General features: G+C 42.7%; 1 protein-coding gene across 1 annotated transcript; it reads right to left on the bottom strand.

Moving 5' to 3' along the window:
* Window positions 1-1,286: 1,286 nt before the first annotated feature.
* Window positions 1,287-10,353, bottom strand: ARSI (arylsulfatase family member I). The gene is made up of 2 exons (XM_087709450.1): window positions 9,821-10,353; window positions 1,287-4,429 (listed from the first exon to the last, which is right to left on the bottom strand). The coding sequence occupies exons 1-2, from the start codon at window positions 10,141-10,143 to the stop codon at window positions 3,031-3,033; spliced, it is 1,722 nt and encodes a 573-aa protein (XP_087565576.1). The 5' UTR covers window positions 10,144-10,353; the 3' UTR covers window positions 1,287-3,030.
* Window positions 10,354-12,251: the final 1,898 nt, after the last annotated feature.

Genomic DNA, 12,251 nt, shown 5'->3' with positions numbered 1-12,251 from the left:
GTGTGCGTGCGTGCGTGCGTGTGTGCATACGTGCATGTGTGTGTGTGTAGTTCCAGGCAAATGCAAAATGGATCTTACAAACTTCAAACCAGTATCTTGCTCCTGCAGTGACCCAAGAAATACCCATGGAAATCCTTCAAGCATCACCAAATTCTCATATTCTTTGTCAATTGGTATTCAAAGACACATACTGCCTTAGAGACTCAGGGTAATGTATAATCTTCAGGGCTGAGCAATCTTTGAAAGTGGCTCAGAAGAAGCGTTTTGGACCATGTGAAAGCACAACACCTCTCTGCAATGTTTCATAGTAGTTACTCTTGCCCAAGACCTCTGCATGAGCCTAAAAAAAGGCACAACTTATTTAAGGAGTTAATTCATTCAAACAAATCTTTTAAAGAGGCCACACTTTCTTTTTTCAGACTTGTCCAAGAACCAAATATCCAAATTTTTCCAGATTGCTAAATTCTTTTTTTTTAGATCAGAAGCTTTATAAACAAAGAAAGTGTCAACATAACTAAAATATAAGATGGCAAAAAAAAAATTCTGCTGGACAGATCAGCAATCAACTTTATTCAGTCTTTGTGTCCCTCAGGTGCCAGCCAGATGCCATTGGAAATTTCTAGACCTGTGATGCCGAACCTATGGCACCCATGCCACAGGTGGCACACAGAGCCATATTTGACAGCACATGAGGCATCAGCTCCGGCATGCATGCGTATGCTGGCCAGCTGATTTTTGGCCTTCCGAAGGGCTGGGGGAGGCCGTTTTCGCCCTCCCCAGGCTTCAGGAAAGCCTCCAGAGTCTGAGGAGGGCAAAAACTCCCCCCACACACATGGGGGTTTGTGAGTGTATGCGCAGGGTAGGGGGGTCGTATGTGCATGCAGGTGGGTGGGTTGCATTGAATTGTGGATGTGGGCACACGCGTGCACGCGATAGCAGGTGCACACACAATTTTGGCACACCTTTACAAAAATCACTGTTCTAGACTATTCATCTTTATCTTCAACACTATGAAGATTTAATTTCACAACCATGACCTAAAATATCAAGATGGTAGATAATTTCTGCCTTTTAGGATCAACCGTCCACACTATAGGAACCAGCTGTTAAGAAATATGTTCCCCAATTGCACTTGGAAAAACAGCCCTGAAGACTTTGGAAAAGGTATTCAGATGCTCTGATGTAGCTACACCTACAAAGATCAGAATAATCCATGGAATTCTCTGTCACGATCTATGGAAGCAAAAGTTGTACTTTGAAGAAGCAGAATGAGAAGAGTGTTTTAAAGTTTGGGGTTGGAGAAGACTCCAGAGAATATTTCAAGGCAGCCAAGAAAACAAACAAATGGTTGTAGTGGACAAATCAATCCAAAGTTCTTGTTGGAACTGAAAGGACCAGGCTCAAAATATCCTACTTTGGATGCATTATGTGAAGATTTAGTTTTCTGAAAAGGTTTTGATACTGGGAAAGGTGGTAAAAAAGGGAAGATGAGAAGACTGTATGCACCATTGGAAGACCTGAAGGACATATTAGGGATAGCAATAGCACTTAGACTTATATATCACTTCACAGTGCTTTGCAGCCCTCCCTACACAGTTTAAGAGTCAGCATATCGCCCAACAATCTGGATCCTTGTTTTACCCACCTCGGAAGGATGGAAGGTTGAGTCAACCTTGAGCAGGTTGAGAATCAAGCTGCTGGAAGTTAGCAGAATTAGCCTGCAATACTGCATTCCAACCACTGCACCACCACAGCTCATTAGAGATGATAGAGCATTAATGATCATCAGTGAAAAATTATCTATGTGATTGCTAAGAGCCAACACTGACCTGATAGGAAATCCCCAATCCATGCATCAATCAATCACCATGATTAACTCACATTAATAGATAAATGAACTGTTATTTTCTTTTAAAAAAATACATTCAGCTAGTGATCATCATATTTGTAAAAAATAATTCTGCCTTTATGAACAAATTCAAGCATCTGCTCACCAAACAGTAAGATTTTAACTATTTGTGAGCTAATCATGAGTATTTGCATAGTTTGTTTTACATACAAATTGACGTATGGAAGCAACTTGCAATTATTCTTCTGTATTTGAATAGATCTATAGATGAACAAGAACTCATCTGCAGTACACTCAAAATTGCAGGAAAGAAAATCTGCATAGTAAAAAAAAACTATATAAGAGCAGTCATTCAGTGGAAGTAAACAGATCTGTCAATCAATGTAAAAATTCAGCTCTTATCAACTCCTTCTGCATATATAAGACTATGCTCTTAACTCAAGCAACACTCAAACAGCCTTTACTGATGCCCCTGCCCACGTATACAAGATGTTTGGCTTTATACATATTCAGGGGGTGGGGGGAAATTGCACCACACCAGATCTGCATTTTAACTCTGATAAAAATAATTGTCCCAGGTCTTCTGTATCTACACCCACAGGCACTAAAGTGATCAGGAGGAGGCAACTACAGTCTCCAGGGAGAGAAGAATCCACAATCGCTTTCTGAGAGCAAAAACATTATATAAGATTATTTATGCTCAGCATTCCATTAGTCAATAGCAAATATGGAACAATTTCATCCTTAAGAGATTCTTTCCCTGGGTAAAGAACAATTTCATCTTTGGTTAAAGAATGAGAATGTATATCCTTCCCACTAGTTCCTGAATGGCATTGCTGCAATCTCCTAGAATGACTAATTGCACATTAAGTATCATCTCATGTCACAACATTTAAAAGGAAGGGACTATGTCAAATAGCAGTTGCAAAGTCTGCCCATATTCAGAATCAGCAATGTTGGTGCTGAAATTGAGGGAAAGACGAAGTGGAATGGAGAGGCAGACTTGGTTATCCCTATCTCACAATAGGGGAAGAAGAGCTGATAGTCCATCTCACTTCACTCCAAGCTGAACAGAAAGGAGAATGGTCTAGTGCTCTCTCCCCCTACTTCCATTTTTTTTTAAATTTTTGGAACAGCTCCCTTCCAACCTGACTTTTGCCAAGAACCCAGCCTGCCCCATCTCAGATGCGGTTTGACATCATCCTGGTGTTCAACTTTTTGAAGAAGGAACGTAGCTTACAGATCTTGCACTTCTTTTTCCTCTTTTTGTTTTTTGGCTTTCCATGCTCTACTTCCCATCTTTCATCCTCTTCTGTGGCCCAAGGTCCCCAGGCACCACCATTGAAGTCAGGGTGAGCTCGTGGGTTTTCCGCAGGGTATCTGACAGGGATGGCAGTCTGGTTGTAATTAACCAGCCTAAGAAGTAGAGCCCTGACCACATCAGGACGCTGATCTGACAGATCATGGCGCTCGTATGGATCGGCTGTAATGTTGAAAAGCCAGACAGACTGCCGCATCCCGTTTGTCAGGCGCTCTAAGTTCCACCAACTCCCCGGGAAGTTGGTTAGAGTCTGTGGTGGGATCCAGTCACTGTAGCCAGGATCTCCAGTAAGAAGTTTCCAGTCTCCAACCCGTAAAGAGGCCTGCACTGCTGTATTCCAGATGCCAAAGCCATTCTCTAAAGAGCCATATTTGGCATGATTATACAGAGGGTCAATGTTGTGCAGGATTTCAGTCCGGGGTGACTCTTTGCCCTCGCTGATAGCTGGCCACACGTTATAGCCATCCAAGCCATCTGCTTCAGACACATTGCCCCTAGCCAAAGTCACTAAGGTTGGGTACCAGTCAGTTATGTGGATGAGCGCCCTGCTGGTCCTTCGCTTGCGCTTAATCAGTGGACTGTGGACAAATCCAATGCCACGCACTCCTCCCTCCCAATATGTTCCTTTGCGGCCTCGCAACGGCCAGTTGCTTCCCCCAGAGAACGTCTGCCCTCCATTATCTGTAGAGAAAACAATAATGCTGTTGTCATAGTAGCCGTATTTCTTCAAGGTCCAGGTGATATTCTTCACAGCTTCATCCATGCATGTGACCATGGCAGCATATTTCCGGCGGGCAACATTGCCCATGGAGCGATAGCGATAGATATATTCCTTTGGGGACTGCAAAGGGGTATGCACTGCCTGGAATGCTATGTAGATGAAGAGAGGCTCCTTGGGGTTGTGGGTTGCCAAAATTTTTCTGACTCGCTGGGTGTAAAGGAACGTGGAATACTTGCCACTTTTTTCCCAAGCTACATTTTCCCCATCATGAAGGTCGTACCCGCATATTCCTGGCCCGTCACAGTTGTCGTATGTATAATAATCCACATTTCCTGTCAGTGAGCCCAGGAAGGTATCGAAGCCCCTGCGGGTTGGCAAGCATTCCTTACGATAAAAGCCTAAATGCCATTTGCCAACCATGTGGGTAGAATAGCCGGCTTCTTGCAGCTTCTGTGGGAGAGTGACCTGGTTCAGAGGCAAGCAATTTGGCTGTCGGGGACGGATGATTGAGTGCTGAAGACCTGTATGGATCTGGTACCTAGGAAAAGAGAGAAAAAGAAAGCAAAGACATCATCTTACATTACAATATCTCCACCCCCCTGTGAACTTATAGTTGTGTCCCTGAAAAGTAAGTTTCCCTGGTAGAACATTAGTTCTACCTGAATTCCTTCTAAAAGCTGCATGGCATGGTTTCAAAGAATCCAAGTTGTAAGCAGACACAATATAATATATATCTATTTCCAGGTTCACTGGTATACATACATAAGCACATTTTTTATTTTATAGTAGTTTTATTAAACACTACAAATACAAAAGCTTTAAACCTTTAAAAATAGAAAGAAAAGAAAAATAGAAAGAAAAGTAAAAATGAAAAATAAGAACATAGTAAACACACACACACACAAACACACACACACACAGACACAAATAACAGATGCTCAAGTCTTCTCCTTGTCCAAAGGAATTATGAATAGCCAGCCTTCTCACCAGCTCTTCATTACACTGTGGTTCTGGGCTCCTTTTTTAACGGAACTATAACCAACCACCAGGTTTGCCCTTTCTTCTCTGGAAGTCTCCAAAATACACACATTTTTAAAGGATGCATAGAATATTGCTAAATCCCAATGTTTTTCTGGACTACTTTAGGCCTGATTACTTTTTCATTTATTTCTTCATATTTGCTCACCACTCCTATTTCCACCTCCCTGTTAGCCTTTACCACCAATTGAAAAGGTTAACCACATGCTGAGATCCAAGCCAGAGATGGTAAAAGTAACAGGAGCAAAAATGGAGCAAAAACAAAGTTCAATCCATTATATCTAATACTTTCTGGATAATTTTGCTGTAAGTATAGATCCAAAGATCCTTGTCCGGGAGCCCCAGACAAGATGCATGGGAGTGCCATGGGAGGTTGGCTGGGAAGGGCATAGGAGGACTGGTGTGGGCCATGCATGAGTTGGGGAAGTTGGGAAGGCCAGCACAGACTACACATGAGTTGTAGGAAGGCCTCAGATAGGCAGTAGAAGCTGCAGGAGGTGGAGGAATGCTACAGGCAGGGAATAAGCAGGAGTGACATACTTGAGTAATCCTCCCTGCCAACTTTCCCATTGATTTTGCTTGCGGGAAGCCTGCAAGGAAGGCTTCAAATGGTGATTGTGTGATTGTGATTGTCTTGACTCAGTAATTGTGAACCATGTACCCCAGTGCTCAGATCTTGATCATGTGACCACAGTAGTGCTGCAATGGCCAGAATTTTGAGGACCTATTATATATCTGTTTGTTCAGCACTGTTTGAACGATCACTGAACAAATGGACGTAAGTCAAGGATTATCTTGATCTGTAACTGTATCTGATCCACTATGTGTAATGCAAATCCCAGTGAGTTTTACATGTCATGTAATTAATTTGATATTATAAATTCTGCATAATGCAATCTCTTTTTTTCCAGATGAGAATAATTTGATATGTTTTGGAGCAAAAAGCCCAGCATAAGCTTGTTATGAGGCAACACACCGAGGAGAACAGCATCTTTACAGTCTATCACCTCTGCCATCACTAATGTAGGGAAAGCCTATTAAAACTTTCAATAGTACTGTCTTCCTGAAGATTAGGTAGTATCTGCCAGAAAGGCTTTTTGCATTAATACTTCTGACAAATTCAGAACCACAATCAACACTATCTAGAAAGTCAAAAGTTAAAATCTGAATGGTTTTTGTTTTTAAGATTTACAATGATTCATATTTAAATACAGATGTTGCAGGTAGTCCTCGACTTACGACCCAAAATTTCTGTTGCAAAGCAACAAGTTGTTAAGTGACTTTTACCCCATTTTACAACCTTTCCCTGCCATAGTTGTTAAGTGAATTACTGCAGTTGTTAAGTTTGTAACCCAGTTGTTAAGTGAATCTGGCTTCTCCATTAATTTAGCTTGTCAGAATATTGCAAAAGGTGACCACGTGACCCTGGGATGCTGTAACTGTCATAAATATGATTCAATTGCCAAGCGTGTGGATTTTGATCATGTGACCATGGGGAATGCTGCAATGGTTGTAAGTATGAAAAATGGTCACAATTCACTTTTTTTCAGTGCTATTGTAAACTTTGAATAGTCTCTAAATGAATTATTGTAAGTCATCCTCTTTTGGTGACTACAGTTGGCATTGGCAACTTGGTCATCATGTGAAATGATCACTAAGAGAAACCATGACTGTGCTATGATCTTATTTCAGCTTTCCTTTGTTTTATAGACCTGCAAAGGTTATAAATGAAAAGATGGGTAGCTAAGGTGCTTTTTCATCACTGTCATAACTACAATTGGTTGCTAAACAAGGCAGTCACTAAACTGTATTGATCTCCATCCACAAGGGATCGATTCAGCAGGAATTAATATTTCATATAGACATGCTTTGTTTTCTGAAAATTTTTATTTATCATCTTCAAAGGACTTAGTCCTTTTAAAAGGAGGGCAAAATCTCTAGAGTTTTCTGCAAGGGAAGGAATGCCCTTTTTTTCCCTATAAAAAGTTGGACTGTGCAACTCACAGAGTGAAATCACATTCATAGTTTCCCAGAAATGAAGCCCAAAGGGCTTATTTCCAGATAAACGGTATAGGATTGCAGATTTAATTATGTCCTTGAAATCCACTGTAATATTTATTTTGGAAGTCATTTTATTTAATTTTGTGCCATAGTGGGAAAATGTTAGGATGTTATAGAGGACCTCAAACACTTCCAGATTTATTATGGAACAAACGTTCATACACTGGAAGCATATCACCTTATTCATGGGATGGGGCCTCCGGCTAGTTAGGCTCCAATGCTCAAAAATCTAAGTCTTCAATAAGCTTCAGTGGTACTCTTTATCTATTGCTTTCCCTCCAGTTCAAAATATTTATGGAAGAAATCCACATACTTTTACCTCACTTGTTAAATTGTACGTCTCATGATATGCATGCAGGTAATAGCACTCTGAAATTGGATACAAAAGTAAATGAAGATAGTTTAGCTAGCCACAAAACAGATGTCTACTTTTCTAGAAGTGTCTTATTCACTGGCTTAGGAAAAGTCAAAGATCTTGCAGTGAGCCTTTTCTAACTATCCCACAATACTCCAATCCCCAAATTTTTTTTCCTCGGGAATAATTACAGTTGGCTTTGAATCTATCCCCCTGCCCAATCCCAACACACACACACACACACACACACACACACACACACACACACACCACATACAGTGTTGATTTGGAATGTGTAGCTGCGGGAAATTAAGCATGTTTTATATCTGACAAATGCTTGGATGATGAAAATAAGGCAGGTTTCTTTGATTTCTGGCTCGTGAACAGCAGAGCAAGCCACTGAAAAACTGGCAAAACATAAAGATCCGTGCAATACAGAGTTTCCACCCAGAATGTTCATTTTGGTGTTTGGCAAATACTTAGGACTGGACTGTAGGACTATTGGTAGGTTAACTGTAGCAGCAAAGGAAAGAATATCGTATTTTTCGGAGTATAAGATGCACCGGAGTATAAGATGCACCAAGGTTTTGAAGAGGCAAATTAGAAAAAAAAAGTTTTTGCACTCTGCAGACCTCACAAAAATGGGCCCATTTTTTGTCCAAAAAAAGGCCATGCATAACCTTTAGGAGGCTTATAGAGTGCTCCTGGGGGGTGGAGCAAAAAACGGTCCATTTTTCGCACATTTCTGCCCTCCCCAGCCCCCAGGAGCACTCTGGAAACCATTTTGATGTAGGGGCGGTGTTTCAGCAGGCCAAAAATGCTGTATTCAGTGTATAAGACACACCCAGATTTTCACTCTCTTTTTTGAGGGAAAAAGGTGTGTCTTATATTCCAAAAAATACGATATATTTCATGCAATGTTTGGGCAGAAATTTTCATGATCTCCTCTCCGATGGGTTTCAGTTTGCTAAGGAAAAATAGATTATTCTGGGTTTTAGGAAGACATCTTGTCTTTCTTCCCCCTATATGGTACATCCTATATTTTACATGCCAAAGATTCCTAGATTTCCTAGGCTGAATCCCCAGATTCAAGAGGTACAGTGGGAAAACCTCCTTCATGAAATCTGTAAATATACTTCTAGTCAATGTTGCCAGTATTGGACCAATAGAGTAACTCAAAAGAAAACTTTTACTTATGTTTTAAATACCTTTTCAGCGGCCTATGTAGACCAATGTTATTATCATGGATACATATATTGTTAATCCCAAACCAGACCATTTCTTTAAAAGGGATGCTAAATTGCCTTCACTGCTAACAAAGTAAATGAATTCCTTGCATTAATCTTAGCCAATCAAGATTTGGGAGGCTGATGAAATCCTGTTAATTCTCCAAATGCTGCTGTTTCTGTCCTTGTCATCATCCATTCTACAACTGCATGTTAATTGTATATAGAAGTTTTAATTGTATGTACAAGTACAAGTTTGAATGGTATGTGGTGTGAATCCTAATGGTAACCAGGTACAGGAGTTCAGTAGTATTATATCCACATAAATAAGGAGCAAACGATGTAAAGTAACTTTTTTCAAGAAAAACTGGCTTCTCTCTGAAAGGAAAGTTGTCTGAACTGAAAATAGCAATAGCAGTTAGACTTATATACCGCTTCATAGGGCTTTTAGCCCTCTCTAAGCGGTTTACAGACTCAGCATATCGCCCCCACAATCTGGGTCCTCATTTTACCCACCTCGGAAGGATGGAAGGCTGAGTCAACCCTGAGCCAGTGAGATTTGAACTGCTGAACTAGCAGTCAGCTGAAGTGGCCTGCAGTACTGCACTCTACCCACTGGGCCACCTCGGCTCTGAAAAGTGGTGCCCATCCCTTGGGTAACACTGTCTGTGCACCAGTACTGTTACATTTTACAGCCTAATCCTATGAAATAAAGCTAATATTATTACTCATTGCTATGCCTCATGATTACTGTTTGCACACCAACACCGTTCTGATTTAAAATTCTAATGCAGTGAAATCCATTTACCGTTTTTACTCATTATTACTCATTATTATGCCTCATCTCTCCTGTCTGCACATTAATTTCGCTCAGCTTTAAAGTTCTACTGCAAGTAAAAGCCATCTAACATTATCGCCCTCCAAATTCCGCTCTTTAACACTAATTATGAATCCTGAGCAACCACATTATCTCTTTAAAGTTAAAGTAAAGTGAGGGTTGTTGTTCCCTTCTGCTTTTCTCAATCTGGTTATCCATTCTGTCTCTCTTTTTTATTTGAACATAATTTATACAAGTTTATCTAGGGGGAGGGCCTTGGCTGAAGTTCAGGGGGCTTCCTTCGGCCTTCCTCTCCAGCATCCACTGGGGGGGGGGCTTCCTTTTCCCTTTGGAGTTGCTTCTCCCGTCCAGTTCCCCGCGTGGACCGGGTGGACCGAGTGGCGTGAAAGCGGCGCTTCTGCCCCTCCTTACCTTCCCGTGATAAGCTGACTCCTGGAAGGCGTGCAGATGGGCTGGATGTAATAATTCTCCAGCTTAACCCCTTCGGCAGCCAACCTGTCCAGCGTCGGAGTCTGGATGTCCGAGCCGTGGTAGCCCACGTCGTGATAGCCCTGGTCGTCGGTCAGAATGAAAATGATGTGGGGAGGCCTGGAGAAAACAGGAGGGAGGCGAGGTTTCCCCGCCGGGTCCCCCGAAACCTCAGCCACCAGACCGGGCTTCATCCAGTCCCAGGATAGGTAGCCGAAACTCAGCAGGCTGACCAGGGAGAAGCCAGTCAGAGCATTGACGGCCATGCTGGACCGAGCCCCCTAAGCCTGGATCAGAGGTGCTTAGGATGCCGGCATCTCCCGCCAATGGGGGAAATCTGGCCCGCTCGCCCGTCTCGGCCAGCGGGGCTCCCCTCGCTCAAGCCGAGCGGAAGAGCGGCCGAGCTAGTTAAAATCGCCCGCGGGAAACGCCTCAGGGATGGGATTCGTAGCGGCGGCTCGATTCCCGAGCAGAGGCTGCGGCGTCGGGGGAGAGAAGAAAAGGAGAGGGAGAGGCGGCATTCCCGCCAAGTTTTGCGGGCTGTCAGCGCGAGACCTTTTGCCCAAGTCTAAAAACTTCTCCCGAAACTCGCGCCCAAGTTCAGCTCCATCGCCGCCGAGTCCCCTCCTCCCTCCTGGGCGGCGGGACTTGGGCTTCCCTTTCTTTACGCCCCGTCCCGACGGAAAGTCTGGGCCAGGAGCGGCTGTCATGTTGCCTCACCCCTCCCTCGGGGTGGCTTCCCTTCCCCACCCCCCTCCTCGCCCCCCCCCCCATCGGTCCTCCAAGTATGACAAACTTACACCCACACCCAACCCCAATCCCGGGTGCTTGTTTGGAAATATGGGGGCCACGCAGCCAGGGAGAAAAGCTCCCTTCGGAGAGAAACGTGGGGTGTGTGTGAGAAGTTGTACAACATCTGCCCGGGGGATCCCCGCCAGGCTCTGGAGGGAGCTTTGAAGAACTCCGCTCCTTTCACTGATTCCCAGGGAACCGGCCGGCGAGATCTCCGCCGCTTCCTGGGTCCTAAAACGAGTTCGGTACCCGTCACTCCAGTCCAGTAGATCCAGGGGTCAGTTCTTCATCTTGTACAGTAAAAAGTAGTGAGGTCTCCTGCTAACCAAATTTGGATTCCCCCTGACTCTATGAACATGCTGTCTGATCCAGTTGTATGGGCAGGGTTACAGAAGTTTGCCACCCCACTTTCTCCCCCCTCCCCATCTTCCCAGTCTGGTTTCCAGTCCTAGGCTTCTTTGGTGGGAGGTCCATCCAAGTTCTGACTATAACTAGGCCTGATAAGTCCAGATTAAGTATTCTAATCAATTGGGTAGCTATAGCAAATTTAATAAATTGGACAGAATTGAATATACCCGTATGCAAAAAATAAAAAAAAATTACCTGGCAAGACTCATTAGTTAGGATGACCTTATCTGGACTGCTAAAAATCAATCAATACATGACATCAGGTACTCTTGATCCACCTGCATCATGTAAAGTGGCCCATGGAATGTTTCCAAGTTTCCATGTCAGACACACACAGAGATTTCTTCTTTCCTGCCATCCTTTCCACCAGAGAGCTAGACAGTGGCTGGGATGACACACACTTACCACCATGGTTTAGTAAATTAACATAATGTTCAGACATTGCCCAACATATAACCCACAAGCTCTATGATTGGGAACTGCCAGTGGTCTGTGAGAGCATTGTAGAGACCTAGGTGCAGGCACCAAAATATTAATGCTCAATTTATTGCGAGAGTGCCATTTTATTTTATTATTCTACTTTATTATTTTTAATTTTTTATTGATTTTGGTTTTGACACCTAAGGCTACAGGCAGTAATTGGTTCAACAATGTTACCAGTCGTCAGTTATGTAAGGTTTTAAAGCTGACAACAAGCAGAATTACAAGGATATTCTGCAACAAGATAGGTATGGTAGACTTTAAAAAAATTTAAATGATCCTGTAATATATCTTCATAATATAAACTACTGTATCAGGAATTTCTACACCCATCTGAAATATGATAAAGCAGATTTGTTTTATTTGTTCTAAGCAGGTTGTTCTCCGGCCAACATGATTGTGATATTCTAGGATCTGGGATTTGGGGGTCCTTCTGGTGGATCATTTATATTGGAGTAGATACAAAAGTCACTGTTGATTTTGATAATTTCTTCCCAGGCTTCTGCATCATCAAACTTTCTCCTAGGTGGCTGAATGGATTCAGACATGGAGATAACATTTTATGAGAATGTTTTCTGATCTTTTCCTAGCTTATGTTCCAGAAATTGGTGCTCTCCGAAGAGCTTTAAGTTGTTCTCTGCTTCTAGAGGAGGTTTCCTTCTACATGTTTTAGGCTATGGTTTCCAGACAGCAT

The sequence above is a fragment of the Thamnophis sirtalis genome, unplaced genomic scaffold (assembly GCF_051295495.1).
Source record: "Thamnophis sirtalis isolate CommonGarterSnake01/CBP01778 unplaced genomic scaffold, rThaSir2_p1.2 scaffold_3, whole genome shotgun sequence".
Lineage (NCBI taxonomy): Eukaryota > Metazoa > Chordata > Lepidosauria > Squamata > Natricidae > Thamnophis > Thamnophis sirtalis.
This window is presented reverse-complemented; position numbering and strand designations above follow the sequence as displayed.